The 26,225-nt window shown below is 42.5% G+C and overlaps 1 protein-coding gene across 1 annotated transcript; it reads right to left on the reverse strand.

The window, feature by feature from the left end:
• Positions 1–1,588: 1,588 nt before the first annotated feature.
• Positions 1,589–25,991, reverse strand: OVCH2 (ovochymase 2; the record flags this gene model as incomplete). The annotated part of the gene is made up of 21 exons (XM_083476132.1): positions 1,589–2,135; positions 3,992–4,157; positions 5,175–5,326; positions 5,576–5,771; positions 6,451–6,523; positions 7,280–7,466; positions 10,348–10,428; positions 10,521–10,652; positions 11,454–11,547; positions 12,705–12,835; positions 13,921–14,061; positions 15,681–15,814; positions 15,914–16,004; positions 16,192–16,215; positions 17,080–17,275; positions 18,203–18,354; positions 19,198–19,293; positions 21,781–21,953; positions 22,257–22,348; positions 23,848–23,954; positions 25,787–25,991. The coding sequence occupies 21 exons, from the start codon at positions 25,989–25,991 to the stop codon at positions 2,116–2,118; spliced, it is 2,643 nt and encodes an 880-aa protein (XP_083332258.1). The 3' UTR covers positions 1,589–2,115.
• Positions 25,992–26,225: the final 234 nt, after the last annotated feature.

Below are 26,225 nucleotides of genomic sequence, written 5' to 3' on the forward strand. Positions count from 1 at the left end.
CGACTGCTGCACGGCCTGCTCCAGAAGCGCCTTCGGAACCTCGACGCGCCTCGCGTCTCTGAACGGTTTCAGCTCAGTGCGTAGCCAGGCTTCATGATGGGAAATCAAAACCTCAGTTAGTTAAGTATTTGTTTTTCTTGTTGGGAAGAGGGCAGCTGCCCCCCTCCCCCACTGCCTTCCCTTGGTTACTCCCATGGTCCACGGGTTGGCAGAACCGTGAGGAGGCATTGGAGGGACCTGGGAAAAGTTACTAGAATGTACCATGCAGCTTTTGGGGGGGGGGAGTGTTAAGTTGTAGGTGAACATATCATACGACACAGCGATTCTTCAAACAGCTCTTTTTTATTCACAGGCCAGAACAGAACTGAACTGAAGGGTTCAGCCAGCCTGCTTATATAGAGCTCCACTAGAACGCAACAGTAACCATTTTTTGCAACTATCCAATCAGTAACTTTCAATCCCTTATTGCATATGTGGACCTGAGTGAAAACTATCTACAGTATCCCCCTGCTGGCCCAGGGTGAGAACTTCAGTACATAACAGGGAGGCAATTGTTCTTAATTTTCATTTTCCAATACACAAAAAAACCCATAATGACAACAGAAAAGAGCAAAGGAAGGAAGGATGTGAGGAGTGAGCATTCCCAAAACAGCATTATGGTTCCAGACAATCGGCCTTCCTGAACATAATATCCAAGAATGTTTTTCCCAAAGGAATCCATGGGAAGAGGGCGGCTGCCAATCATATTCCTTTGCTTGAGCATATGCGATAAATGGATGCCAAACTATAGAAAAGTTGTCCTTCATTTCTGGATGTATGTTTTGTTAACTTTCCCATTAATGCAATGGTCCAGAACTGGAGGTCCCAATAGTTTTGCAAATTTCCTGCAGCAGACTTCCAGTGTTTGGCCACTGTGAGCCTGGCTGTTGTGAGCAGGAATCGGAGTAGCTCTTTATTAGAAACCTCAGTTTCCAAACCATCACATAAATATTAAATGTCCATCATCGGTTCCATAGGAGAATGCACCATGTGATTTGATAAACTATATTTATTTGTATTTTTTTAAAAAATAGTAAAGATTCAGGAAAATTACAGAAGTATGGAAGGATCCTGGAGGTATATTGGGATCTTGGGATAGGAAGAATCCGTGGTGTAGTAGTACCGGTAAATTATGAACAGCTGAAACTCTTCATGACATTCCCCTCCTCCAAGATATCCCCCCACAGTCAGGTCCCTTCCAAGACTCTACAAGTAAAGTTAACCATTGGGCAGTGCTGGCACTATGACTTCAATACCAAGTCAGGTTGTCTTACCCTCTTGCTTTGCTTAACATTCAGCCATATTAAGAGTTCAATGGCACCACCCACCCCACCCAATGACATCTACTTTCCTTGCCCTCGCTTCAAACTACAGGCAGTTGAGAGTGTGCTTTTTAAAAATATCATACATCCATTTAAAGAACAAAGTTATCTTTACTGTAAGGCTGTAGTGACTATTCCAGGTTACAATAAATCTATGAATTATCCTTAATCTTCATCAAGTGCTTCTACCTAAGTAATCACTAAATGCACACAGAAACTTAAATATGCACACACCAATCAAACCTTTATTAATAAATGAATATCCCAATGTGGGGACAGAACAGATGTTTCCATGTGGGGGGGGGGGTTGCAAACCTGCTTTATTTTGACTAAGACTGTGGAGCATGAAGAAAAGAAACAAAGTACACGTGCTTCTTCTAGATGTCTGAAAGTGATCTTACTGTCATATAGCATGATAAATTGAAAAATGCATATTAATAGATTTAAAAAATAATAATTTATGTTACCTTACATTATAAAAAAATATTCACGTGAAACATTTCATTGGGGAAAACTCACATGCTCCCAGTAAGTTCAATGGGACTTACTCCTAGGAAACTGTGCATAGAATTGCAGCAACATTATTTATAAATGGAAGTGTCCAAAGCTGCACTGATATATTTTACGCATGTGAAGGCTATGTCTTCTTCTTCTTCTTCAAATTATGAAACATGCAGTCCATGAACTCTGGAACAAAGCTGTCAAGTCACATGGTTTAGCTGTTGATTTAAATGCTCACATTCATAGAAGATCTTCATTCCTGGCTTGAGGAGTCTGCAAAAGAGGCAAGACAGTCAAGTCCAAGTATAAAAGAGCCAAGAGATCATAGCCATCTAATTATAACGATGCTGTGGCAAACTTGTTGTGGGCAAATGACCTAGGGTCATTTAGGTCGACCCCCACCAAGGGCAGGTACAAAAATTATGCCTCTCCACTCTGGCTCAGAGTGGCTGGGAGCCTTTCTGCCTGTCTGCCTGCTCTCTGAGCTGCTCCTCCACTGCTCTGGGTGGCTGGGTGAGGGATACAAGCTTCTCTGGGCACCTTGGCAGAGCAGTGCTATTAGAAGTGTGAGAGGAGGGAAGAAAGAATGATGGAGAGAGCCAGCAAGAGTTGCAGGAAGAGGAAAAAAGACAGAAGCAAAAGCAGTGAGTGGAAGGAGGCAGGGAAGCAGATGGACCAATGGCAGAGGAGGAGAGGAGGTGGAGCAGACCCTGATGGCCATGAAGGAAGTCACTGGCAGAGCGTGAAAGGTGACAAAAAAAGCAAAGTTTTTTGTTCTTCCCCAGCTTTGGAGGCACAGATATCTCCTTGTGAAAAGTGCAAGGGACTGGGGTGGGGGGTGTATGTACTGATACAGCAACTTACCAAGGGTGCCAGTGAGCCTAGGTCTGCCTCTGGTTATGGGGGAAACAGCCCTCTCTAAAAATGGCTTTTAATTAAGTGCTACTACCACTTGTGATGAATTTAAAAAGACCCCAGAGGTTGTGTTCCTAGCAGTTCAAAGCACTTCACACTTGTGTTCCAGTTTCAATAGTCTTGGGACCCCAGCCTAGGGTCGGTGTTGGTGCAGCCACAGTTGATTGGAAGAGATGGAGGAATAATTTTAATATACAGAACTAAGAGAGAAATGGGAAGAGGGAAGGCAAACAGGAAAAGGCCATAGGGGGTTTTAGACAGGTGCCTCACATGGGTTATGAACCTCTAATTAGAGTGTTTGACAAGGTGGATCATTCATGGATTAAGCCTGCATGGTATCACTGCAATAAAATACATTGGCATGGGAAATAACGTAGTCATTGCTTAACCTGATTGCCCGCTGTACACTTTCAGGTGACCAATAACCGCAAAGCAGCAGCTGATTTGGTTCGCTTGAGCAAAACCAAGCAAGAGTATTGTGGAAGCCTGAAGGCCAATTTATTGTGGAACAAGCCTTTGTGACAGAGCTAGGGTCTTCACCAACGTAAGGAGGGGCAGTCATGGCCTTACTGTAGTATGTGTGGTAGGCAGAGCAAGAGAAGGTGGTAGGAGCAGAACTTGCTCCTGCAGCAGGAGACCAGACATTTTTCAGGGCTGGACTTTGGTAATATGGCACCCTGAGTGAGGACAAAATTTGGCATCCCCTCCCTAAATATTCCTTATTTTCACTCCCTCCTCCCTCCTGCCTTCTGTTCTGCGCATCCATATAAATATAGGTATGATGGTGGTGGTGGTGGTGGTGATGATGCACTCCCACTGCTCAGCATCCTGTGCAGAGGAACCCCCCTCGCCCCCTAAATCCAGTGCTACGTCTTCATGCTGTCTCCCCACTTTCTGTTTCTCTCATTCAACAAGACCCTGAGTATCCTGGTGATTCTCCAGAGGAGGTGAACACACGTGTGATGTGTTTATGTTGCCTTCTTGTGCCCAAAGACAAGAAGCAGAGGACTTCTTCCCAGAGCAGGTTCATGTGTGTGCATGTGTGCAATTACATTAGCACTGCTTCCATCTCCTCTAACACATGCAGGGGGTGCCAGTAGGTCTGTGACACTTCTATACAGCCCCACATGCCTGTGGAAGCATACTGGACATCCCTCCTTAGAAAGCGTCCCTCCAGATTGGATGCTGTTGTTAAAATAAACAGAGATGCCTACTGGTTCCATATATGTGCTGACCGATCCAATTGGTGAAAGACGCAACATTCGTATAAACTCCTGGATAGCCAGTTCTTCCACAACCATGGCCCCAGCTTATTATTCCATTAAGGGTGTAGTAGCTTGACTCTTCTGATGGACAAACCAGTGGACCTCCTGAATCACCCTAATAAAAATGAATAGAGCTTAAAGTTAATGTATACTTATTTGTAAGTTGACGAGGAAAGATACTTTCAAGAGCCATCAGTGTGACCTCAGTTTACACATTCTGCATTTTCTAAATATTAAGGGGTATTGCTATTCATGTCCTTATCTTCAGACTGTAGGCTGAAGCTAGCAACAAAGAAATGAATGCAGCGCCTGTCTCCTGCAACCACCACTGTTGCCAGCCTTAAGCTGCTCATTCTTTTATCATTTGCCAGCACACAGTTATGACAGCAAGTAGGTGTTCAACAGAGTGAAAGATAGCAATCTATAGAGCTCTGTTTCTGGATGGTTATGGTAAGAGACACTAGTGCAGAGTAAGGAATTGTGACCAAAAATAATAATATTTCAGATGAGGTTTCCTGCCAACAAAACAGTTCCACTGACATTCATATGAGACCTTCAAGCAGTTATAGACTAGATGCTGCAGCAAAGTGATGCTTTCCTGACTGCCTCACCCCTCACCACGCCTCACTCTGAAGAAGGGCCCTCTTCCTCAGAATGAAGCAGAGCATGGCAATGTCATTGCCACTAAGATAACAGCAAAACATTGTTTAAAAAACAGTGGGGAGGTGAAGGAACCATGGGAGGTGGAAATGGAGAGGCCACTAGCAAGAGAAATCATGAGATATTGATTAATATCCACTGTCCTTGTTCAACAGCTTTCTCACTCATGGCTTTGCACATGCAAAAATCAAACATGCTTAGGAGATCTTAGAAAAACAGATATGTCATCTCAGCTTCTACCATGACATTAATTAATTAGAAGACCTCTCATGGGGTAAATTTGCCTATCCCTAGTTTCATTTTCCACTCTGTGTTTTAGTACTTGGTAGTTATGGCTACCCAAGAACCAGAAGAAGCTTTGCCTTGGCTCTAATAAAGTTATGGGTCCCTGTTTTGCTGGGTGTTTGCAGAATTGTTGCACAGACCTTGTTAATTCCTGGTTGAATAGAATGCATTTACTCTGACTGCTTACTGTACACGCATCCTTTCCTCCTTCAGTAGGAAATCCGGCACAGAACATCCGCTTGTTCAGACCACCCGGATGGTTCGTATAGTATTTCTGACATTCTTCAGAAACCAAAATAGGAACTTCAAGTTGATGGAGTTTTCTTGAAAGTTCTCCATCTTGAGGGGTTAAAAAGAACACACTCAGCAAAAACTAAGATTCAGATATAGGCTCCTTAAATGTGAAGAGAACATTATTTTTTCAACTCTTTCAACTCTTAGCTTGCATGAACTTAATTCTTTTGCAGTCCACATTTTCAGCTCATGAACCCCTCTTCTCCACCAGTCCCTAATGAAAAAGGAATGGCTAGCAATCATTCTGGCTAATAGATGAACACAAAATTCTTACTGAAAGGAAAATGCACTCACCTTCATAATGAATGCCCCAACCTGTAATGACACACACCCTGGAGGCCTCAAGCTTTTCATCTTTCTCAGGCAGACACACAGAACGAACATAATGATTGAATTCTAAAGGCTCAGTGAGTTCCACCAGTGCAATATCTGAATCTGTAGTTGTGGTGTTAAAATCTGGATGCAGAATGTACTGTTTCACCAATCTTTTCTAGAAATAGAAAAGCACAGCAGGATGATACATGGGAAGATGTCAGCAGCTCAAAGACTGCTCTACTCCTCTCCCCCCCCTTTCCCCCCAACCTTATACTGTATACAACATTAAAGTGTCACATTGAACAAAACCAGTTTTAGAAAGGACTTTATGATATGAAAGTAGAGACAATGCTTGTACTATTGTAACCCAAGAAAATCCTTAATAAAAACAATATTTACAAGCACATTTCAGGTAGTTACCTACTTCACTGGTAATAACCTACTTCACTATAAAGTCCATCATGATGATAGATAGATGATGATAGATAGATAGATAGATAGATAGATAGATAGATAGATAGATAGATGATAGATGATAGATGATAGATGATAGATGATAGATGATAGATGATAGATGATAGATAGATAGATAGATAGATAGATAGATAGATAGATAGATGATAGATAGATAGATAGATAGATGATAGATTGATAGATAAAGATAGATAGATGATAGATAGATAGATAGATAGATAGATAGATAGACAGATAGACAGATGTATTTGAAAATACACTTCATGTAAAACTCTTTTTCGTTTTGCTCCCACAGTCTTGGGGGAGGGGGTAGAATTCTTTGTGCATGTTGCAGGATAAGGACATGTTCCTTCCATAAATACAGAATGACTTGTACTAACCTGACTATTATGCTCTTGTTCTCCAATGTCATGAGCTCCAGCAACCACACTCCAAAAATCTCTGTATTTTTCCCTTTGCAGAGAATGTAATTGGTTAAAACAAACCCGGAAGTTTCTTCCAACAGTCTGTACCACACATTTTCATTCAAGCATGATAATATGTTACTCCCATCCACACAGGGATTCCAAATACACACAGAATAGGAACAAATTTGATTTGTGCTGAAGTCTAAACAAAGTGGGACTTTCTTCTGAGTAGATACCCACATTTTTTGTGGGTACCAGAGGAATATAAATCCTTCTGCCTCTTGCAATTTGGTACATAGTCTGCCAAGAGCTCACCAAACCTACACACGTTTTCATTTACATGCATGCTATCCCTAGTTACTCTGAGTGTGATGACTGGTCTTCAGAACTTCTGGGGTGTTACCTTCTTTGAATTCTTCTAGTATGGTGGGAAATGGGGGTTGGGAGTTCATGTTATGGGAGATAGTGACATATTTTTTAAAAAAATCCATAGGAGGCAGCAGCCTCTGTTTTCAAGCAGGGCATCTTCTGCATAGACATGCACAGAATTGCACTCTAAGCATGCAATCCTATATACCAGTCTTCAGCTAATGGCTTCCAGATGGATTACTCCCATCACCCCAGCCAGCACAGTAGTCTAAATCTTCAGCAGGCTGGCGAAGGATGTTATACACACTTATCAATATGTAGTCATAAGTACACATCCATAGGATGACACTCTAAATAATGCATTTGTTAATGTGCTTTCCAAACTGTTCAGGCGCTGTGAACTATTGTTGTTAAAGCATAACATAGTACTTACATCCCTTTGAAACAGTGAGCAGCAGTCACCACCCATGTGCTTGTAAGAACTGCCCCTCCACAGATGTTTTCTCCCAAAATTTGTATGCTTGCCTGCCAAGGCCAAGAATATGGTACAGCTTCTTCGCCTCCAACTATCCGACTGAAAAGAAACCTGGGCTGGTTGGATGCTACTCCACAAATGTCAGCTGGCAACAGAGAAAAGAGGAAAAGCTTTTGCACACTGGAGAAAACAACAACCAACAACTTGTGCCTATTACGGAATAAGGCTGCCCACATATAAGTCTCACCACTCCTCCTCTCTCCCTTCTTTTCTTCCCCAACTTTATACTGTATACAACACTCAAATGTACAAGATCTGTAGAAAAGACTTTACAACCTGAAAAAGACACAATGAACGTACTTTTGTAAACCAAGAAAATCTTTAATAAAAATAGTTTTTTTAAAAGGGGGCGGAAGGAAAAAGCTGCCCACATTTGGCTGATTCTACAGAGGCAACTTCTATTTAATATGAATGTCTCACTGGATTTAGTAGGACTTGCAGACAAATGATAGGATGGCATTTCAGTGGTGGCTAATGAAGCAGTTCATTGGCCAGGACAACCACCAGCCACAGCATGGTGATGATGGAGGAGGGAGCCTATTCATCTCTCTCTCTCTCTTTTGGTTCCAGGAGCCACTACTGGTGGGAAGGAGCAGCTATCCCAGGCAAGTTTATATTTGCTGACCTTAGCAGCCTGCTTAGCCCGGGAGTCAGCAAACTTTTTCAGCAGGGGGCTGGTCCATTGTCCCTTAGACCTTGTGGGAGGCCAGACTATATTTTGAAGGGGGGGAAATGAACGAATTCCTATGCCCCACGAATAACCCAGCGATGCATTTTAAATAAAAGGACACATTCTACCCATGTAAAAACACGCTGATTCTCAGATCACGGGCTGGATTTAGAAGGCAGTTGGGCCAGATCCAGCCCCCAGGCCTTAGTTTGCCTACTCATGTCTTACACTAACATAGTAACAGCAACAACTGTTGAATTTACAGACCACTTTGCAAAATAAATCCATCAATGTACTCAGTAAAAACAGAATTAAACACAGGATCACACATCCCAAGAACAATAAAATCAGTTAAACCAGCTCTAAAACAGGTAGGTAGCTGTGTTGGTCTAACGTAGTCGAAATAAAAAATTGTCCAGTAGCACCTTATAGACCAACTAAGTTTGTTCTGGTATAAGCTTTCATGTGCATGTATCTGAAGAAGTGTGCATGCACATGAAAGCTTATACCAGAACAAACTTAGTTGGTCTATAAGGTGCTACTGGACATTTTTTTAAAAAAAAGTTTTAGTTTTATTTCAGCTCTAAAACAGTCAGACTATCCATACAAATTTGAAAAACAGAACAAGTTCATCAGATATAAAACTGATCTTCCATAAAATGATTGGGATGCACCTCGGGGAAAGCCTTCCTAAACCAAAATGTCTTCCTTAGGCACCTAAACGTCATCACACGAGGTGCCTGTCTGATTTCAGCTGGTAATTGATTCCAGAGAGCTGGAGCTGCAACACTAAAAGCCCAATTTCTAGTTCAGGGTAAGTGCATCTCTGGGGCATGTGGTATTCTCAGCAGTGCTCCATCTGAGGAGCGCAGTTGCCAGGTAGGGATACAGCGGACAAGACTTTATGGTGGTGCCAAGTTTTTTAGGGTTTTAAATGATCGAAGCAAAATGTGAATGGTTCCCGGTAGCATATTGGCAGCCAGTGCATCTCCTTTAGTAGAAGCATTACATGGTGTCAGTGGGGTACCCCAATCAGCAATTTAGGTACTGCATTCTGAGACAGAAGCAGCTTCTAGGTTAAGTCAAAGGGAATCCCAGAACAGAGCATCCTGCAGTAATCCAAGGTCACAGTGGCCAAGCCATCTCAGTCCAGGAACAGCTGCAGCTGCCTAACCAACCAAAGCTGGCAAAAGGGACCCTTAGCCACCAAGGCCACCTGTTTTGCCAGGAGTTAAACTCAGTTCACTGGCCCTCATCCAGCCCACAGCTGTGGTCAGATACTGGTCCAGAGCCTGCATGACCACTCCAAGTTCAGACATTATGGAGAGACAGAGTGATGCATCATCAGCATACTAATAATACTTTGCATCATATCCCCCCAGTGATCCTTCCAGGTGTCTTCATACAGATGCTAACTAACACTGCGATAAGATAGGGTCCTGCAGCATCCCATAGCATAAATGCCCCAGGGTGACTCTATGGAACCGACCCTGCAGGTAGGACCAGAACTACGATAAACTACCCTGGCACCAGTTTCACAGAGCTGGTCTGAGAGGACACCATGGCCAATGGTATCACAAGCCACACTGAGATGAAGCAAAATAATTAGACTCTCCTTGTTTTTCTCCCAGTGGAGGTCATTTATCCGGACAAGCTAGGCTGATTTGACCTCTAAACCAGGCCAACCAGACTGAAATTGGTCAGGGCAACTTGTTTCATCCAAGAATGCCTGCAGCTGTTCTGCCACAACCTTCTCAGTCACCTTCCCAAGAATCGGTGTATTAGAAATCAGCCAGTGACTATTTCAAGTGCTACCCCTTTCACCATGCCCTGAAGCTGCCCAAGGATGTCCTGCTGGCTAGGTTTTGTTTACCATGATCCAGAATTGAGCATGATCAAGATTCACACTTGTTTTGCGTGAACTAAAGGATCAATATCTCTACAGAGTCATACAACTTTACCCTCAAAATGTCTTATGAACAGTGGGCCACAGAGGGCTCCAAGGAAACTCCTTCAGGCGCCAGGAACCTCTGAACCATTTGGAGGAACTCCACTGGATGGCTAGTAGAGGAGGCAATGGAGGCAGTGAAGTCTGCAATATATTTTGGATTTGCCTTATTAGGAAAACACATTTTTCCAGCCAAACTTGGTGTCTATGTATAATTTATAGAATATCTAGAATACCTATAGAATATCTATATAGAATATCTACAAACCAAACCCTGGACTCCTCTCTACATTCATTTTGCCCTTTCCCTTCTCCTACCAAAGGATACCTTCACAGAAGATGATTTACCAGGAATGTCAGTTTCATTCGAGGCATCACTTATTTCCTCTGGAAGCATTACTTCACTGCTCAGATTTGATATGTTTAGATCTAGTTTCAAAAAGAAAGAGGGGAGAATCATTGTCAGAATTCCTCAAATCAACTTTCTTCTAGGGCTAGAATAATCCTCCATTTTCCATTACCTGCAACAGAGATGAACAAAAATCTGGCTTTGAATCCACCAAACGTCTCTGTCTCATCTGAATGAAACTTGACCAGCATGGTACTAGAGGAACTCACAACTGGTGCTGGGACAGCAAATCCACAGGATCGAGCTAAAGAAGGTAAGTGGCAAGGTTCACAGCAGAACAGAAACAACTTCCCTGCATCTCTGCATACAAAATGTTAAATCCATTGGGTGTCGTAAAAAAATTGGCATCCTCTGTGCTGACAAACTCTTTATATCAACATTGGGTCAGATCCCATTAAACTGATGCACTGTTGAAAGTCAGTGCAGTGAGTTCCACTAGTGAAACAGGACTTCTCCCCTGCATCCTCCACAAATCTGCTCAGGGGGGTTGGGAGAACCCCCATAACAGAAGGAGAGGCAGGGGAGGAGGGGAAAAGTGCTCTGTCTATTAAGCAGAAATGCTTGCACTAAAATGCTTGCTCAGTGTTGCTACTATTCCCTTGATATAAAGTAAAGGAATTTGTAGAATGAAAAAGTATAATGGACAGTTTCAGATGCTGACTAGAGGTTTCTCTGTGAGTTGTAATTATGCGTGTGTGTGTGTGTGTGTGTGTGTGTGTAATGCAAGATTAGCTAAATAGTGAAAAACAGTGTGACTACATGTGATGGCAACTGATCCCCTTGTTTAAAAGTGCAGCCTACCACAATCACTTGAAGAAGACTCACTCACTTGAAGTAGGGATGGAGGCCAGTTCTAAGAACCAAGTGTGTACATGGTGTGTAGTGAAATGAATCCATTTCTTGCAGCGTTGCCACACCACCCACTACTTTCTCCCCAACTGAACTTATTTTGGGTACTGAAACCCAACTGGGAAGAAAGGGATCCTGGCAATGGAATCAAATCTCATTTAGTGCGCAGCATTAGAAATAAGTATAAAAAACAAACCTATTTCATTATCCTTTGCAACATTTTCATACACTGTCACTGAGTCATAAGTGCAGCCTTCATTTTCCTCCAATTCAAAATTTTCATATGTGAGCTTAAAAAAAAACCAACAGCAAAAGAACCTGAAGTTTATCAAACACAAAGGTTTAGTTTCAGATATTTTTCTTATTGGCCATAGATCATTCAGCAGTGTTACTAAGGAAACTAAATTGCTGCCCTGCCTATGGCAAGTAAGAAAATACTATTTAAACAAGGCATAGATTAATGCTGCAATAAAGGCTGGAATAAATGTGCACATGGAGCACACACTTCAGATGCACATGGAGGCTTACTTCAGAATAAACATGCATAGGAATTCTCTGCACACCCCCAAATGCAAACATTATCATTTATTATAATTTACAAATCAAAGCAGATCCACAGTTTACGCTTGACTGCAGTCTACAGTGCTTGCATGTATCAAAATGTGGGTAGCAACCTCTGGGGCCCCAAGGCCAAACGTCATTGTAGTCACTGGAGGCCTCCAATAAGACCTACAGATATAACGTGAATACTGGGGAGTATTAACAGATAAGACATTAATACTTGTGATGAATGTGATGAAAGATGGCTGGAGATGGTTGCTGCCAGAAGAAAAAGAGTATACTTCATTTTCTAGTGTCTGAAATTCATATTTGGGAATGAATTATTGATTTACCACAAGAATGTAAACAGAGGAGACAGCATCACATACAACCTAAACCCCTATATTACATGAATATAGCAAAAGTGTCAGTGTCACATAGAAGTACACCCAAAATGTATGAATGAGTTTGAAGACAGACAGGTTCAAAAGACACTGAAACAAGAAAGAAAAGAAAAGAAAAGAAAAGAAAAGAAAAGAAAAGAAAAGAAAAGAAAAAAAGAAAGAAGGAAAGAAGGAAAGAAGGAAAGAAAGAAAGAAAGAAAGAAATCCACACACAGTGGTATTCAACTAAGATTTGCTTAGAGGAGGTCTATTGGAATTGATGGATCTGCCTTCGTCATGTTAATGAAGTTTTACCCTGAGTAAAACCTAGTTGAATACTACCCACTTGCATTTAAATGATATCCCAATGCAAGATATTATATGTTAACTAATAATAAAACAGCACCAAAATAAGGCAGCTTCATGAGCGAAATGTTACATTGCTTGTGAAGGTTGGAATCAAACTTAGGGTGTTCAGAGGAAACCCTTTGTGCTGATATCAGTAAATCAGCCCTGCCTTGTACCTTGACCACGTGGTTTTCTGGAGCTTGAACAATCCATTGACAATCTGCCAGATTATTGTAAGCCTCGGGGTAGTGCATGCTTTGTACTGTTCCTTCCTCAAAAAGTATGGCAATAGATCCACAGCCAGAGTCTAGAAAGACAGTGAGGCAAAAGTAAAGTGAGACAATTTAATTAGCCCCTTGGCAAACTATAAACCACTGGAAGCTTTTGTGTGCTCATTTTACTTATACAGTAATACCTCGGGTTAAGTACTTAATTCGTTCCAGAGGTCCGTTCTTAACCTGAAACTGTTCTTAACCTGAAGCACCACTTTAGCTAATGGGGCCTCCCGCTGCCGCTGCTGCACAATTTCTGTTCTTATCCTGAAGCAAAGTTCTTAACCCAAGGTACTATTTCTGGGTTAGCAGAGTCTGTAACCTGAAGTGTCTGTAACCTGAAGCGTATATAACCCGAGGTACCACTGTAGTAAAATATAAGGTAGTGGTTGTTTTATTTATTATTAAAGGATTGCTTCAATGGACTTCCAAGAGTCAATTTTGTAATAAGGAAACTTTCTAGATATGGGTATTTGAAGAATGGGTAGATGGTTGTGTTGTGTTTGCCCTTGATTCTTATGGAGCAAGGGTGGCCAACTCCCAACAGACTGCAATCTACTCACAGAGTTAAAGACTGGCAGTGATCTACCCCCTTTTTTAGGGGTTCAGGTCAAAGTTGTTGAGCTGCTTTTAGGGAAGAGGAAAGCCCCGGGTTTTGGGGTGCAGGGCAATAAATGTTGAGCTTTCTTTAGGGGAGCCAAACTTGTTGAGCTTCTTTGGGGGGAGCCAGTGATCTATCAAAGAAGTTCAGTGATCTACCAGTAGATCACGATCTACCTGTTGGATGTGCCTGTTATAGAGTCATTTTTTCCTCCAGAGGTCTTCAGAGGTAAGTCTGTAAAGGACTCATGCAGTCCACTTATATTAATAATTGTGTAACTGCTCAGTTCTTCACCATCAAACCCTTCTGTATGGTAAGCCTGTGTTCTAATTGCATCTCGACCAATGACTGCTAAAGCTACAAATCATAGAATCTCCCTAGAGCACTCCCATGTAAGGACTGGTAAGGTATAAAAAAAGTATCGCAATTAATAAAGTAACAGATCTAGTGCCTGTAATCCATATATATTGTGAAGCCTCCTTGGCCTCTCATATATTATTAGAAAGTATTGAAACTTACCTTGAAGAGAATCTGGCTCAATAGTTTGGTATATCATAGAGAACCCAGATCCATGTTCTTTGTTATCAGATACAAATTTTAGCGTTAGGCTATTGGAACCAACCAAAATCGGCAACGGGGGCTCCTTGCCACAGAATTTCCCTGAAAGACGTTAATTTTATCAATGTAATTTTGCTAATATTTACCTGAGTGGTTCTACTAATGTGAGAAGAACCTGCTTCTGAGTAGGTATGCTTAGGACCATAGTATTTGAGCCAGTGATGTGTGATCAGTGGACTAGAGAGACTAGTCCCCTAAATGTTCCCCTGGGGCCTCCTTCCTAAAATCCAGGAAGCTTCTGTCTGGCTTAGGGAGAGAGGTGCAATGCTCTGACGAGTTCAAGAGTCTGCCTCTGCCATCTTCCCAAAGCCCACCCAGCTTGGGGAAGAAGGCAGGAGAGCTCCAGGATATTATCAGAGCACTGGCACCTCCTTCCCAAAGCCTGGGATGCTTCTGCCCAGGTTAGGGAGGGAATCACAGTGCTTGCACAATGTCAGGATGTTGGGGCATCCCACACGCAATATCCCCCCACCCCCTGTCACCTTTGCAAGCTGGCACCTCTGGCCCTAACTGTTCCCCTTCAAAAAAATGTCACCGCACACCACTAATTTACAACAAGAATGTGTAACCTGGTGGTTATATAAGATCCAGAAGGAGAAGAGTCAACCCCAAAATGCTTCAATATATGTCAGGCTCAACCTAGCATTTGTATCCAGATTTCAGTTGTGTTCATTGTGGGCATCTTAGCAGCAAAGCTTCTGCCCCCGAAAACACCTCTGAATACTCAGCTCTGTCTAAGTGTCTGGAGCATCATTACACATGAAATTCCAAAATCCCTTCAGAAAGGAAAAGCAAGGTCAGGATCGGGCCATCTTAAGCAAGGCGGATGAGAGAGGTGGATAACTCTTTCCTGTCTTCTTATTCTCTGCTCAGCTGGCCACGCACCATTTTCAACTGTAACATTTGTCAACATGAAAGTGAGTTCAGACAATGTGGGTAAGGGCCCTCCAACATCAATGAGGGAAAGCAAAGAGCAACTCCTCTACATTCGTACCCTCCCCTAGGCTGTTGGGCATGGGTGGCCTCACTCAGTGTCAGGCATACTGGGAAGCAAAGCACTACTATGGTAGCCAAGACTTCAGAGGAAAATAGGGGTGATTTTTGTGTCCATGCATAGGCGCCGACTCCATGGGGCTTGAGGGGGCCCGAGCCCCCTCAAAAATTCGTTTGGGGGGGCTCCGCCCCCCCAACAATCTCCGGCGCCCCTCCAGCAGAGCGCCACCGCCGCCCCTCCCCCAGCCCAAAATGCACAGGGAGGGTCGGGCTGCATGCCTCCTGCCCTCCCTCCCGAGCAAAAGCTCCACCCAATTTCCTTTGGAGCTGATTAATAGGCGCAGCACGCTCTCCCCTATTCGCTCACGAGGAGGCGGCGCCACTTTATTTGCATATTCATGAGCTTATTTATTATTCATGAGCTTTCCCGGGCCCCCCCAATATTTTTTATAAGTCCGCGTCCCTGTGTCCATGCCACGAAGTCCCCATAGGTGAAATTCCTGTTTGGACAGGTCATTAATGCACATCATGTGTTCACTTCAGTACGGCATGTGCTGGCACCAAATTTTGATATCATATCCAACTTTTCAACTATACAAGAACCGCCTGCTTTTCATTTGGGGAAAAGTGCAGTCTGGTGCCTTATATATTTCGAAGAAGACACTCACCAAGGAGCCTGTTGTCCTTAGAAATCACTGACAAGGCATCATAGTCACAGTACATATCAGATTCCACATCAAAGCGGGTAAAATTCAGCAGTATATGCATTCCTTCTGGGACGAGCAGAGTCCAAACGCACAACCTGGATTGATGCACAAGGACTGAATTCTAGTTGGCAATCAATAAAGCACAGGTGCATGAGACCAGGTACAGTTTCTGAAAAGGGACTTCAGCTACTCACTGGTTGTCCTGGTAAAAATGCTTAGGATGATCAGGGAAAACAAGCTGTCCTTCATTGCCAGGGAGTTTGCCATCTTGCACACTGCATGATGCTGTGATGTGGATATGAAGATATCAAGATTTATTGGTCTAACAGATATGCAGTGCAAAGACAGACAAAACTAAGCATTACGAAAATAATCATTTCTAATCCATACTTTTTAATCATACACAAGAAATCTTGGACTCTGCCAGTACATACTTAGTTCAGGAAGGCGTTTTCCAGCACATTATACTCACCTGTAGAGCTTTTCATTCTGATATCTAATTAAAAAGGAAAAGAGAAATATCCTAGTGAAGAACTATTAATGTTATGGCAAATCAGAAACATAATAATGAATTTGTAACAACCAAACATCTATTGCTCCCTTTGGGCCTGACTCCATATAACAAGGATGTCCTAAGCAGGTTTCCTCAAACACAGCCCTCCAGATGTTTTGAGACTACAACTCCCATCATCCCTGACAACTGGTCCTGCTAGCTAGGGATCATGGGAGCTGTAGACCAAAAACATCTGGAGGACCAAGTTTGAGGAAGCCAGTCCTAAGGCAATATATTCATCAACAACTGTACTGGAACACTTCTAATTGGAACTCACAGCAGCTGTCATGACGGTAAAGCTGCTGAAATCAAACTGATAATAATAATTTGTAATAATTTTATTATTTGTACCCTGCCCATCTGATAGGGTTGCCCCAGTCACTCTGGGCAGCTTCCAGCATATATAAAAACATAAGGGACAGTATTATCTGCCATACAACCCAGTCAAAACTGCAATTATTAGTTTTACAGAAGAATCAACTTCTCCATACCACCCCAACAGGTTATGTTTTTCTGTTGGGTTGGCAGCGTTGAAGATAAGATTTAGGGTTGTTGCCAACAAATTAATCCTGTTCACAAAAGGACTTCCATTTGTGCAATGGAACTTCCATTCCCTCTCCTCCCCCCTCCCCCAAATGGTCCTGGGGCTTTCTCTAACCTTCTGCAGTAGATTTCAGGGAGATGCAGGAAGAGGAGAAGGAAAGGGGCTTCCACTACAGAAGTGATAATCCTTGTGCAAATGGAAAAACTTTGCTGGATACACGCCTTAATATGTGAATTAGGCAGAAGGTGATTAATATTGACTACCGGTGTTGATATGTTGCTGAATCCAAGGGAGCACCTTGGTAAGGTCTGTAAAAACTCCTGGTGTTCCTCTTCTGTTATACTTTTTTCTTAGGTTTTGCATCCAGCCGCGAGCACACCCATAGCCCCATGAGGTCACCCCAACCAGGGTCCAAGAACCATGTTCACGCATGCACACCAGAGATCCCCCAGAGTCACCCTGCAGGGAAAAGAAACAGATGAAATGAGACATATATAAAGCACTGCATGCAAGTATTTTAAGCGATCCTTCAAAAGTACACCCTGCAGTTGTCCAATGGACAGGACTGCCCCTGCCATGTGGCAGTTTGAAGTGATCTGTTTAAGGCAAAGCTATGAGGATGGGGGGGACATGGGTGGCACTGTGGGTTAAAGCACAGAGCCTAGGACTTGCCGATCAGAAGGTTGGCGGTTCGAATCCCTGCAACGGGGTGAGCTCCCGTTGCTCAGTCCCTGCTCCTGCCAACCTAGCAGTTCAAAAGCACGTCAAAGTGCAAGTAGATAAATAGGTACCATTTTGGCTGGAAGGTAAACGGCGTTTCCGTGTGCTGCTCTGGTTCGCCAGAAGCAGCTTAGTCATGCTGGCCACATGGCTGTACGCTGGCTCTCTCGGCCAATAAAGCGAGATGAGCGCCGCAACCCCAGAGTCGGCCACGACTGGACCTAATGGTCAGGGGTCCCTTTACCTTTACTATGAGGATGGGGAACAGGAACAGAGGAAGGCAAGAATTTATATATTGTTGTTAGCTGCCCTGAGCCCGGCTTCGGCTGGGGAGGGCGGGATATAAATAAAATTTATTATTATTATTATTATGTCTGAATGCTACAGATGTTTTCATAGCATTGGCTGTACCAGTGGGATGGGACACCATTTGAGTTTTGCTTCGGGCAGCAAAATATTTTGGGCCTGAAGTGCTTGTGATGGACTGCTGCTTCATGAAAAGGAGTCTAACAGTGGGTGTCGAGAGTGGAACTTAGGATCTTCTGCATGAAAAGTATGAGCTCCATCTCTTTGCTCTGTTCTTCCTGCTGGAAAGTTCCCCCGCCCCATCACAAGATGGAAAGGCAGGCAGGTAGATGGGAAGAAAAGGCTCTTCATTTTACCAACCTGGCAGGCATCCTTTCCACCATCTGGAAACCCAGCACACATTAGAGTGTCACCCTGAACAGGTTTCTTTAAAGTTGACAATGCTCTAGAACATTCACTGTGGTCTAGGATGGGCAACTCCACTTCATGCAGGACTTCAGGGAGGATACCATCTAGAAAACAAGCACACCGTAAGAAACAGTTTTATAGCAAGTTACACTATTGGCCCATTTTTCTGATAGCAGCTCTCCAGGACCTCAGACAAAGGTTTTCCCCATCACCTATTGCCCCACCTTTTATTTCTGTTAACTGGTGGTGCCAGGGCTAGAACTTGGAAGACCTTCTGCATGACAAGGTGCTTTGTAACCAAGATTTGATCCTTTCCACAAAATGCCCAAGCCAGACAGCGAATGGTGTTGGTGGAGGAACAGTACATTACAGCAAGGGAGATAATAATTTTTTCAGCCATTCATTCAATGTGGCTGCCACAGAAAAATACGGCAAGTGACACTACAAGAAGTAGAGCCAAGGCGAATTTTGGAATATTCAGTGTGAGGTCATTGGACATTGCGGGGGGGGAGGATATAGTGATGTCCTTCCTTCGTTAAGACATTTTAAACAAAACAAAAATAAGAACAGGCTTTTGAATATCTCTTTACAGCAGTATCCAGTATTTGCTCACTAAGAAGCTTGAATAATGACATCAATTTGGAGTTGAAATTGTACACTGGAAGAAGAAATGTTTGCCCAAAGCTCCTTAATTGTGAGACGGGTCACCTTTCTTGAGCCTCTTCAGTTTGTCATTGCTTCTTTCTTCTCTGCTGTAACGGCTTCAAAACCACTCCCCGCCCCCCTTCTCATTTATTATTGTACCTTTGTTTCAGCATATAGGAAGTCTTAACTAGTTGGGGATTGTGTTGCAAAGGGATGAATCACAAAACATCAACTCACATCAAAAAAATTTACACAGCTGCTTTGATATGGCCATGCTTCCAAAAATAATAGCTTAGGCTTACTTTCTCTTAGGCGACCCCAGCCAGAAGTGACACATATATATCCTGGATCGAACGTTTCATTGGGTTCAGGAAGACATACCGGCCCAACTGTTGAACCTGCCATGAACACAGTGGCATATTGGAATATTAATGTGTGACATATTAGAATCATGTTAATTTAAGTCCCAACTCTTTTCACCTCCAAATGAAAAGCAACATCACACAAACTGTTAAACTTTTTGGTTTTGTGTGCTTCTCAAATGTATGTAACTCAGAAAAACCTGAATACAAGCCCCTTCTTTCTCTCATCCATAAACAAGCCACAAAGAAATACGGTTCTATAGGACCATAAAGATTACTGCAAGATCCCCATATCTCTCAAGTCCCAGTCCCATACAGCAGTGTGTAAGTCATTTCCCCATGATGTGACCCCACTTTGCTTAGAAAATTGCCTTATACCACATTATTCCACTGGTTTATCTAGCTTCTGGCTGTGTATGACTTTAAAGCACATTCATAGTGCATTTCCTGCCCCCTAGCCAAGAATTCTGGGCACTGTCATTAGTCTAGTGCTGTTGGGAATTGCAACTCTGTGAATGCCCAGAATTATTTGAGGGAAAGAATGTGTTTCAAATGCACTTTAAAGTTTTAATATTGTCTACAGTGACTGGTGGTGCTCTCTCCAGGGATTCAGGACACAAACAGTAGTCACTAGACCTTTGCAGCCCTTGCAGTCTGCACAGTGGGAGCTATGCTCTGAATCCACCGGATAAATGGGTGAAAAAAACACAATTATCAAGGACATAGAAGGTCAAGTCTTGCTGAAGAAAGATCAGCATGGCTTCTGCAAAGCTAAGTCCTGCCTCGCTAATCTTTCAGAGCAAGGACGAGAAAACTTTGTACAGTAGGCTGCACTCTAATCACCCAAAAGTCAGAAGTTACTAAAACACACTCACATCCAGGCCAAGCAAGGGACATTATCTACACAGCTATCAAAGGAGAGGGTGTCTTGTTCATCCCAGTGAGAGAGACAGAGAAGGGGAGATGGGATATGCAGAGCAATCATATTTAGAAATAAAAAGGTAATGGTAAAGGACCCCTGACAGTCAGGTCCAATCACAGACGACTGTGGGGTTGCGGCGCTCATCTCACTTTACAAGCTGAGGGAGCTGGCGTTTGTCCGCAGACAGTTTTTCCGGGTCATGTGACCAGCATGACTAAGCTGCTTCTGGTGCAATGGAACACCGAAACCAGAGCAGTGCATGGAAGCACTGTTTACCTTCCTGCCAGAGCGGTACCTATTTATCTACTTGCATTTTTTGTCGTGCTTTCAAACTGCTAGGTTGGCAGGAGCTGGGACTGAGCAACGGGAGCTCACCCCATTGCGGGGATTTGAACCACCGACCTTCTGATCTGCTTTTTTTGCAAAACAAAAAATATGAAGTTTTTGAGCTATTTTTAAGGAAATTCACCAAAATCTACACTTCCGACATGGGTTGCCACTCGTCCAGATCTCCCCAGACATTTAACCGCCTGGGCGCTGTTTCCAACAGTTGAATCTTGGCTATGTCTGGGAAACTGTGGATGTATTGCAACTCTAATTTAACTGTATTATGTGGGACCCGCTATGTAGCTAGGATCTCCCCCAAAAGACAATCTCAGTGTGCTAACCACATTCCACACGTCAGAAATTTTGTGGTGTTATCCTTTACAATTTCTCAAATTCCCAAATGTACCCAGGGGTGCAAAGAGATTAGTCAGATTGAGAGACCAGGCTATTTGAAGGACTGCCTGCTGAGGCATTAAGACAATTGCAGACTAGCCGGTACCAGAAATAGGATTTCCTCAGTGGGAGCCCTACATCTGTGAAACTGCCCCCTTGCGAAGATCGCTGTACCAGCTGCTGTCGTTTTTTAAAGACCTCAATATTTTTTTTATTACCGTTTGTGTTTGTCTGAATTGTATTGTATGGGGACGGAGTGGGGAAACAGCCTCCTGCTAGTCCTTTTAAGTGCATGGCTTTACATGGTGACATTATGATTATTGTCTTCCAGCTCTGCTTGTGGGCTTCCCAGAAGCATTTGCTTGTCCACTGTGAGAAACAGGATGTCAGATTCAGCGGTTTGATCCAACAAGGTTCTTTGGGGGGTGGGGAGACACCTGCTTTGCAAGATCTCTCTCCTCTTTGCTTCCTGTACTCTCAGTTCAGCACACTAGAGAGAGATTGTGAGAAATTACTTGGTGGGCATGCCAGTACTTTCTTTATTTGCCACATTTTTCTTGGCAGCCGATTTGGCCATGGCCACAGCTTGATTCATGACCAAGTCACATGACCCAGCTGGCATGCTGAGAGTGGTTGAGTTGTAAAGCTGGTCATATGGCAAATCAATCACACTACACTCGCCTTGAGAAACAAATTAATCTACACAGTCCACAATATCCCCATCAATTTGGTCCTGGGAGTTCTCCTGAATAAAGCAATGGAAAGGCACCAGTTCTGGCAATGAAATTTGTGATTCACCTATGCTTTGTGATAATAAATTATTTTCCCTTGAGTATTACAAATAATGTTTATAACAGGCAGGTAATTGTAGACAAGATTACCATATTTAAAGTGACCGTTCATTCTCAGAAGGGCAATGTCATAATCCATTGGTTTCTTCACATTAAATTTTGGGTGTCTGGTGATTGATTTTACATGTAGGGTTTGCTCTTCCTGCTCTTTCTGGCGCAAATCATGCTCTCCAGCAGTTACGGTCAGTGAACCAAGCAGGTGTCTGCATAGTGGTAGAAAACCATTATAAAAAAGGGGGTGGAACTGATTTTCATCTTTTGAAACAAAGCCAAACAAAATACAGAAATAGCATCACATAGCACCAAACCCTAAATATTTCATTTATGCATTTATATTTATTTTATGACTTTATATACTGCCCTTCAGTAGCTGCTTTCAGGTGCAGTGCACATTTTTTAAAAGCTATGAAAAATATATAACAAAACAACAACCTGGAATTTTTGGCCTTCAAGTGAAATTCCCCATCTGCACCTGCTTACAAAAGAATGGAATTCTCTATCTGTACCTGCTTACAACGCAGTGAGCAGCTGTGATTATCCACTGAGAGGAAACAAGGGTTCCTCCACAGAAATGACGATTATTTCGTTTCAAGGAAACCTGTGCCATAAAGAGAGCATGTCAGATTAGAAAATGCAAACCTTTTCTTATTGCATCTGCAAAAGCAAGACAGAAAACAGAAGAGGTGCCGTGCATGTCCCAACATGGTGATTGTTGGCATTCACATTTGAATGTTTACAATCCTGAATGAATTTTGCTAATGTCTGAAAATAGTGGGGGGGGGTGTATGCACGCGGACATACACACCAAACTACTAGGGATATGTAGCAGAAGTGAATGCTAACTATCACATTCTCCTATAGAACTCTTACTTTTCAGAGCTTCTCAGTATCTGTCTTGTAATGCAAACATTCACATGCAAAGAAGTGATAAGTAGACAGTACTAAAATAATCCTGCCACCTTAGTATTTTTCTCCTTCCCTCTCTCCCTATGTTTCAGTGAATGTCTACATTTACATGTTAACCTTCATGCTTAGTCGTTCCCTGTAGCAGAAAGAATGAGGGGAAGGGGAAAGGAGACAAAATAAGTATTATGTGGAATATTGGAACCAGAAGTACTGCTGGAGATTCCCATAGAAGCCTGTGTCAAAGTTGCCAGGCATGTGGGGTTCTTATTTATTTTAGGAAACTTCAGATAAATGGTCCAAGGAGGCTTGGTGAAGCAGAAGATGACTCATTCTCAGTCCCCTCTCTAGCTAGGAGGAGGCAGCAAGCTAGTTGAGAACAGAAAACAAAAGAAGCATTCTGGGACAATTAGATTACAAGACACATACATAGAAGCTAGAAAAGATCAGGGCCTTTGGGGCTTTTGCTTCTTTCTGGAGATCTGATGTGGGGAGGCAGTCTTGGCTATCATCTGTTTAAATACTTAAGCTGTGTCTCCCCCTATGTTCTACTTGTATATCTGCAAAATTCTAATATTACAGGGCACTCATTAAAAAGAAACACTTCTTTTACCACTGATTTTTTATCTGAAAGATCTGTTTAAATAGTAGATCATATACTCTTACAGACTTCCTTTCACTGAAAATTAAGGTTACAATCCTAGACCTTGTTTACTTGGGTGTGAGCTCAATGGGTCTTACTTCTGAGTAGACATGCTTAGGGTTGTATTCTCAGTGTATCTTCCAATAGGGCTTCATATTATTTATTTTTTTATTAAATTTATATCTTGCCCTTCTTCCCAAAGGGAGTTCTGGGCAGCAAACAACAAGTGACTTTGTAGGCAATATATGAATCACAACCGTTTTCCAGCAACCAAGAGAGAATGGTGATTCTTGCCACCTTCAAGCAATACCCTGTTTTTTGGGTCCGTCCTGCCCCTCACTTCCATGATAAGCTAGGCCAGCCTTCCACAAAAGTCTACTGACTTCTAGGTGTTTGGGGCTACAGCTCCCGTGAGCACTAGTCAGCATGGCTAATGGGCAGGGATGATGGGAGATGTAGTCTGGGCCATCCAGAGGGCATCAGGTGGAGGACTGCTGAGCTGGAGACCTTAGATCTTGGACTAAAACTGTAACTGGGGGGGATATGCTCACCTGCCATGGGTGAGAACCTTGTTGCACCTGGGTCCCGCCAACAATCCGAGAGAGATAGCTATAAAGATGCCATGAATTTGCTTCCACCTTCTGCCCACACTTGGAATCTGAAAGGCATAAGAACAAGGGTGCAGAAAAGCGAGGGGGAGGGCACGACATCTGGATGTCATTCTCCAGTTTTTGGCATAAGATGCCAAATAACTTTTCACTTCCAGATGGTACTAACTGAAGTTTTCCCATTAATATCTAATAATCTGTATTATTTCTAATCTTAGGCTGTTATCCTTCATCTATGTATGTCAGAGTAATCCTACTGAACTCAGTATAACTTACTTCTGAGTAGAGAAGGCTTGCACTGCAAGTCACTATGAATGCAGTGAGTAAAACTCAAGTAACTAGCAAAAACAATCAACACTCTAAATTTGAGAAGTGCACTCAAACTTTGTGTTTTCATTCTGCTGGTTGACCTTCGCAAAGAAAAATAGCTCAATATATATGTATATGTTTAACAAACATAACAACATCTATGCACAGACCTCTATAGAAATGGTGTTATTGGGATTTCAGATGGAAAAAGAGAGCCCAGGCTTTGGGGTGTGTTTGTCATAGCTTATTTTGGAAATATACACAGTGGTTAACAAGTTACATTCTCATGCCAAATAGAAGTGAAATATCTTCACAGAATTGAAATGGAAGTGAAATATCACTCTCCGGAAAGGTTTGCTATAGCTAGAAACCACTGTGAAGTTATAACAGATTTGGCTTTATCAAAGATCCAGCAGCACTTTTGTTTGCCTCTATGGCTTCTATCTATCACATAAACATCAAAACTGATATATGAATAAGTAAAGTTCAGAAAAATATACCGGTATTCATTGCTGTCATACAAAGTTTCACGAATAGCCTATCTCCAGGATCATAAAGGAAATATGCACTACAATACATTTAGTGTATCTGATACAATACTTCAGTGTATCTGAAGAAGTGTGCTTGCACACGAAAGCTCATACCAAGAACTAACTTAGTTGGTCTTTAAGGTGCTACTAGAAGGAATTTTTTTGTTTTGACTATGGCAGACCAACACGGCTACCTATCTGTAACTACAATACATTTGTTATTCTTTAAGAAGAAACAAGTGATTTCATTGTTTTGATGCATGAATTCCACATGGCAACTCTTCTGAAAAATTATAAAGTTGATTCATATACAATACGGGCATGTCCAAAGTCTGTGGCAGTTCATTTCCTGGGGTAAAATCCTAAAAAAAAAAACCCTCAACAACTTCAACCCTTTAAAAAGCTCAACAACTTCAATCCTAAAGAAAAGATTAACAACTTTGGTTGGCCCTCACGGCCCTTCACTTCATTAAATCTGGCCTTTGAAAAAAGTTTGGACACCACTTATACATGCAATGGCTTGCTTGCATTACACTATGCATGTAGCTGCTGTCACAGGGCATTTGAATCCGCTCCTTAGGCAAGGCAATTTGGACTAGGGGAGGGAAATCACTCCACCCCATGCAGAAGAGCTGCAGCTGGGATGAAACTGAGAACTAAAAAAAGGGGGGGGGGTTCTAGATTGCTGCTATTTTTGAGTGGGATTCAATCACACAGGCCAATTCAGGTTTCACACTTATAATGGTTTGGAAAGTCTTGCACAACAAACCCACTTCCTCAAAAGACTGAACTTTCTGCAGTAAGGAAAGCCAGGGGGAAACGCACTGGAAAATGCGAAATGAAATTGCGTCGATGCAAGTGTTATCAAACCTCCACACAAACGGATCAGAATGAATGCTCATTAAACAGCCAGCGTCTAATCTCCCTCGAAATAAACCAGGCTGGGGGCACTCCGAGCGAAGATAACATCTATTAATCATGCGGTAATATGGATCTATGCTGTTAGAAAACATTTAAAGACAAGCACGAAATCATAGCCATACCTTGCTGATTAGACACTGGTGCAGAGCTTCCTTCTCTAAGATACACTGTCCCAAGCATAAGTAACAGCAGATCGCCCGAGGACACTGGCATTTTCAGGCTGTAAGTGACTAAGTTAAAGAGCGTGGAGAACTTTATAGTAGCAAAGAAGAAGCTAAAACACAGTGGGAGAGCAGTAGCAGTATAATTAAAGTGTAGGTTACTCATTAATCCAGCTGTAAAGCTTTTAACCAGGCATTACTAAATTTTCCCACATTTAACCAAGCATGATTCCTTTTCAGTTCTCAAGGGACTGTGGGTTTAAAACAAAAGCCTGCTAAATACTGAGTTTGACTGTCTCAAGAGATCAGCCTATACATTAAAAAGAACAATAAATGCAGACCCCCTGGCTGGTCATCACACAAAGTCCTTTACCAGCTTAGCTGATTATTTAGAAGTCCA

Source organism: Podarcis liolepis, assembly GCF_965112155.1.
Source record: "Podarcis liolepis genome assembly, chromosome: 1".
In the NCBI taxonomy this organism is placed as follows: Eukaryota; Metazoa; Chordata; class Lepidosauria; order Squamata; family Lacertidae; genus Podarcis; species Podarcis liolepis.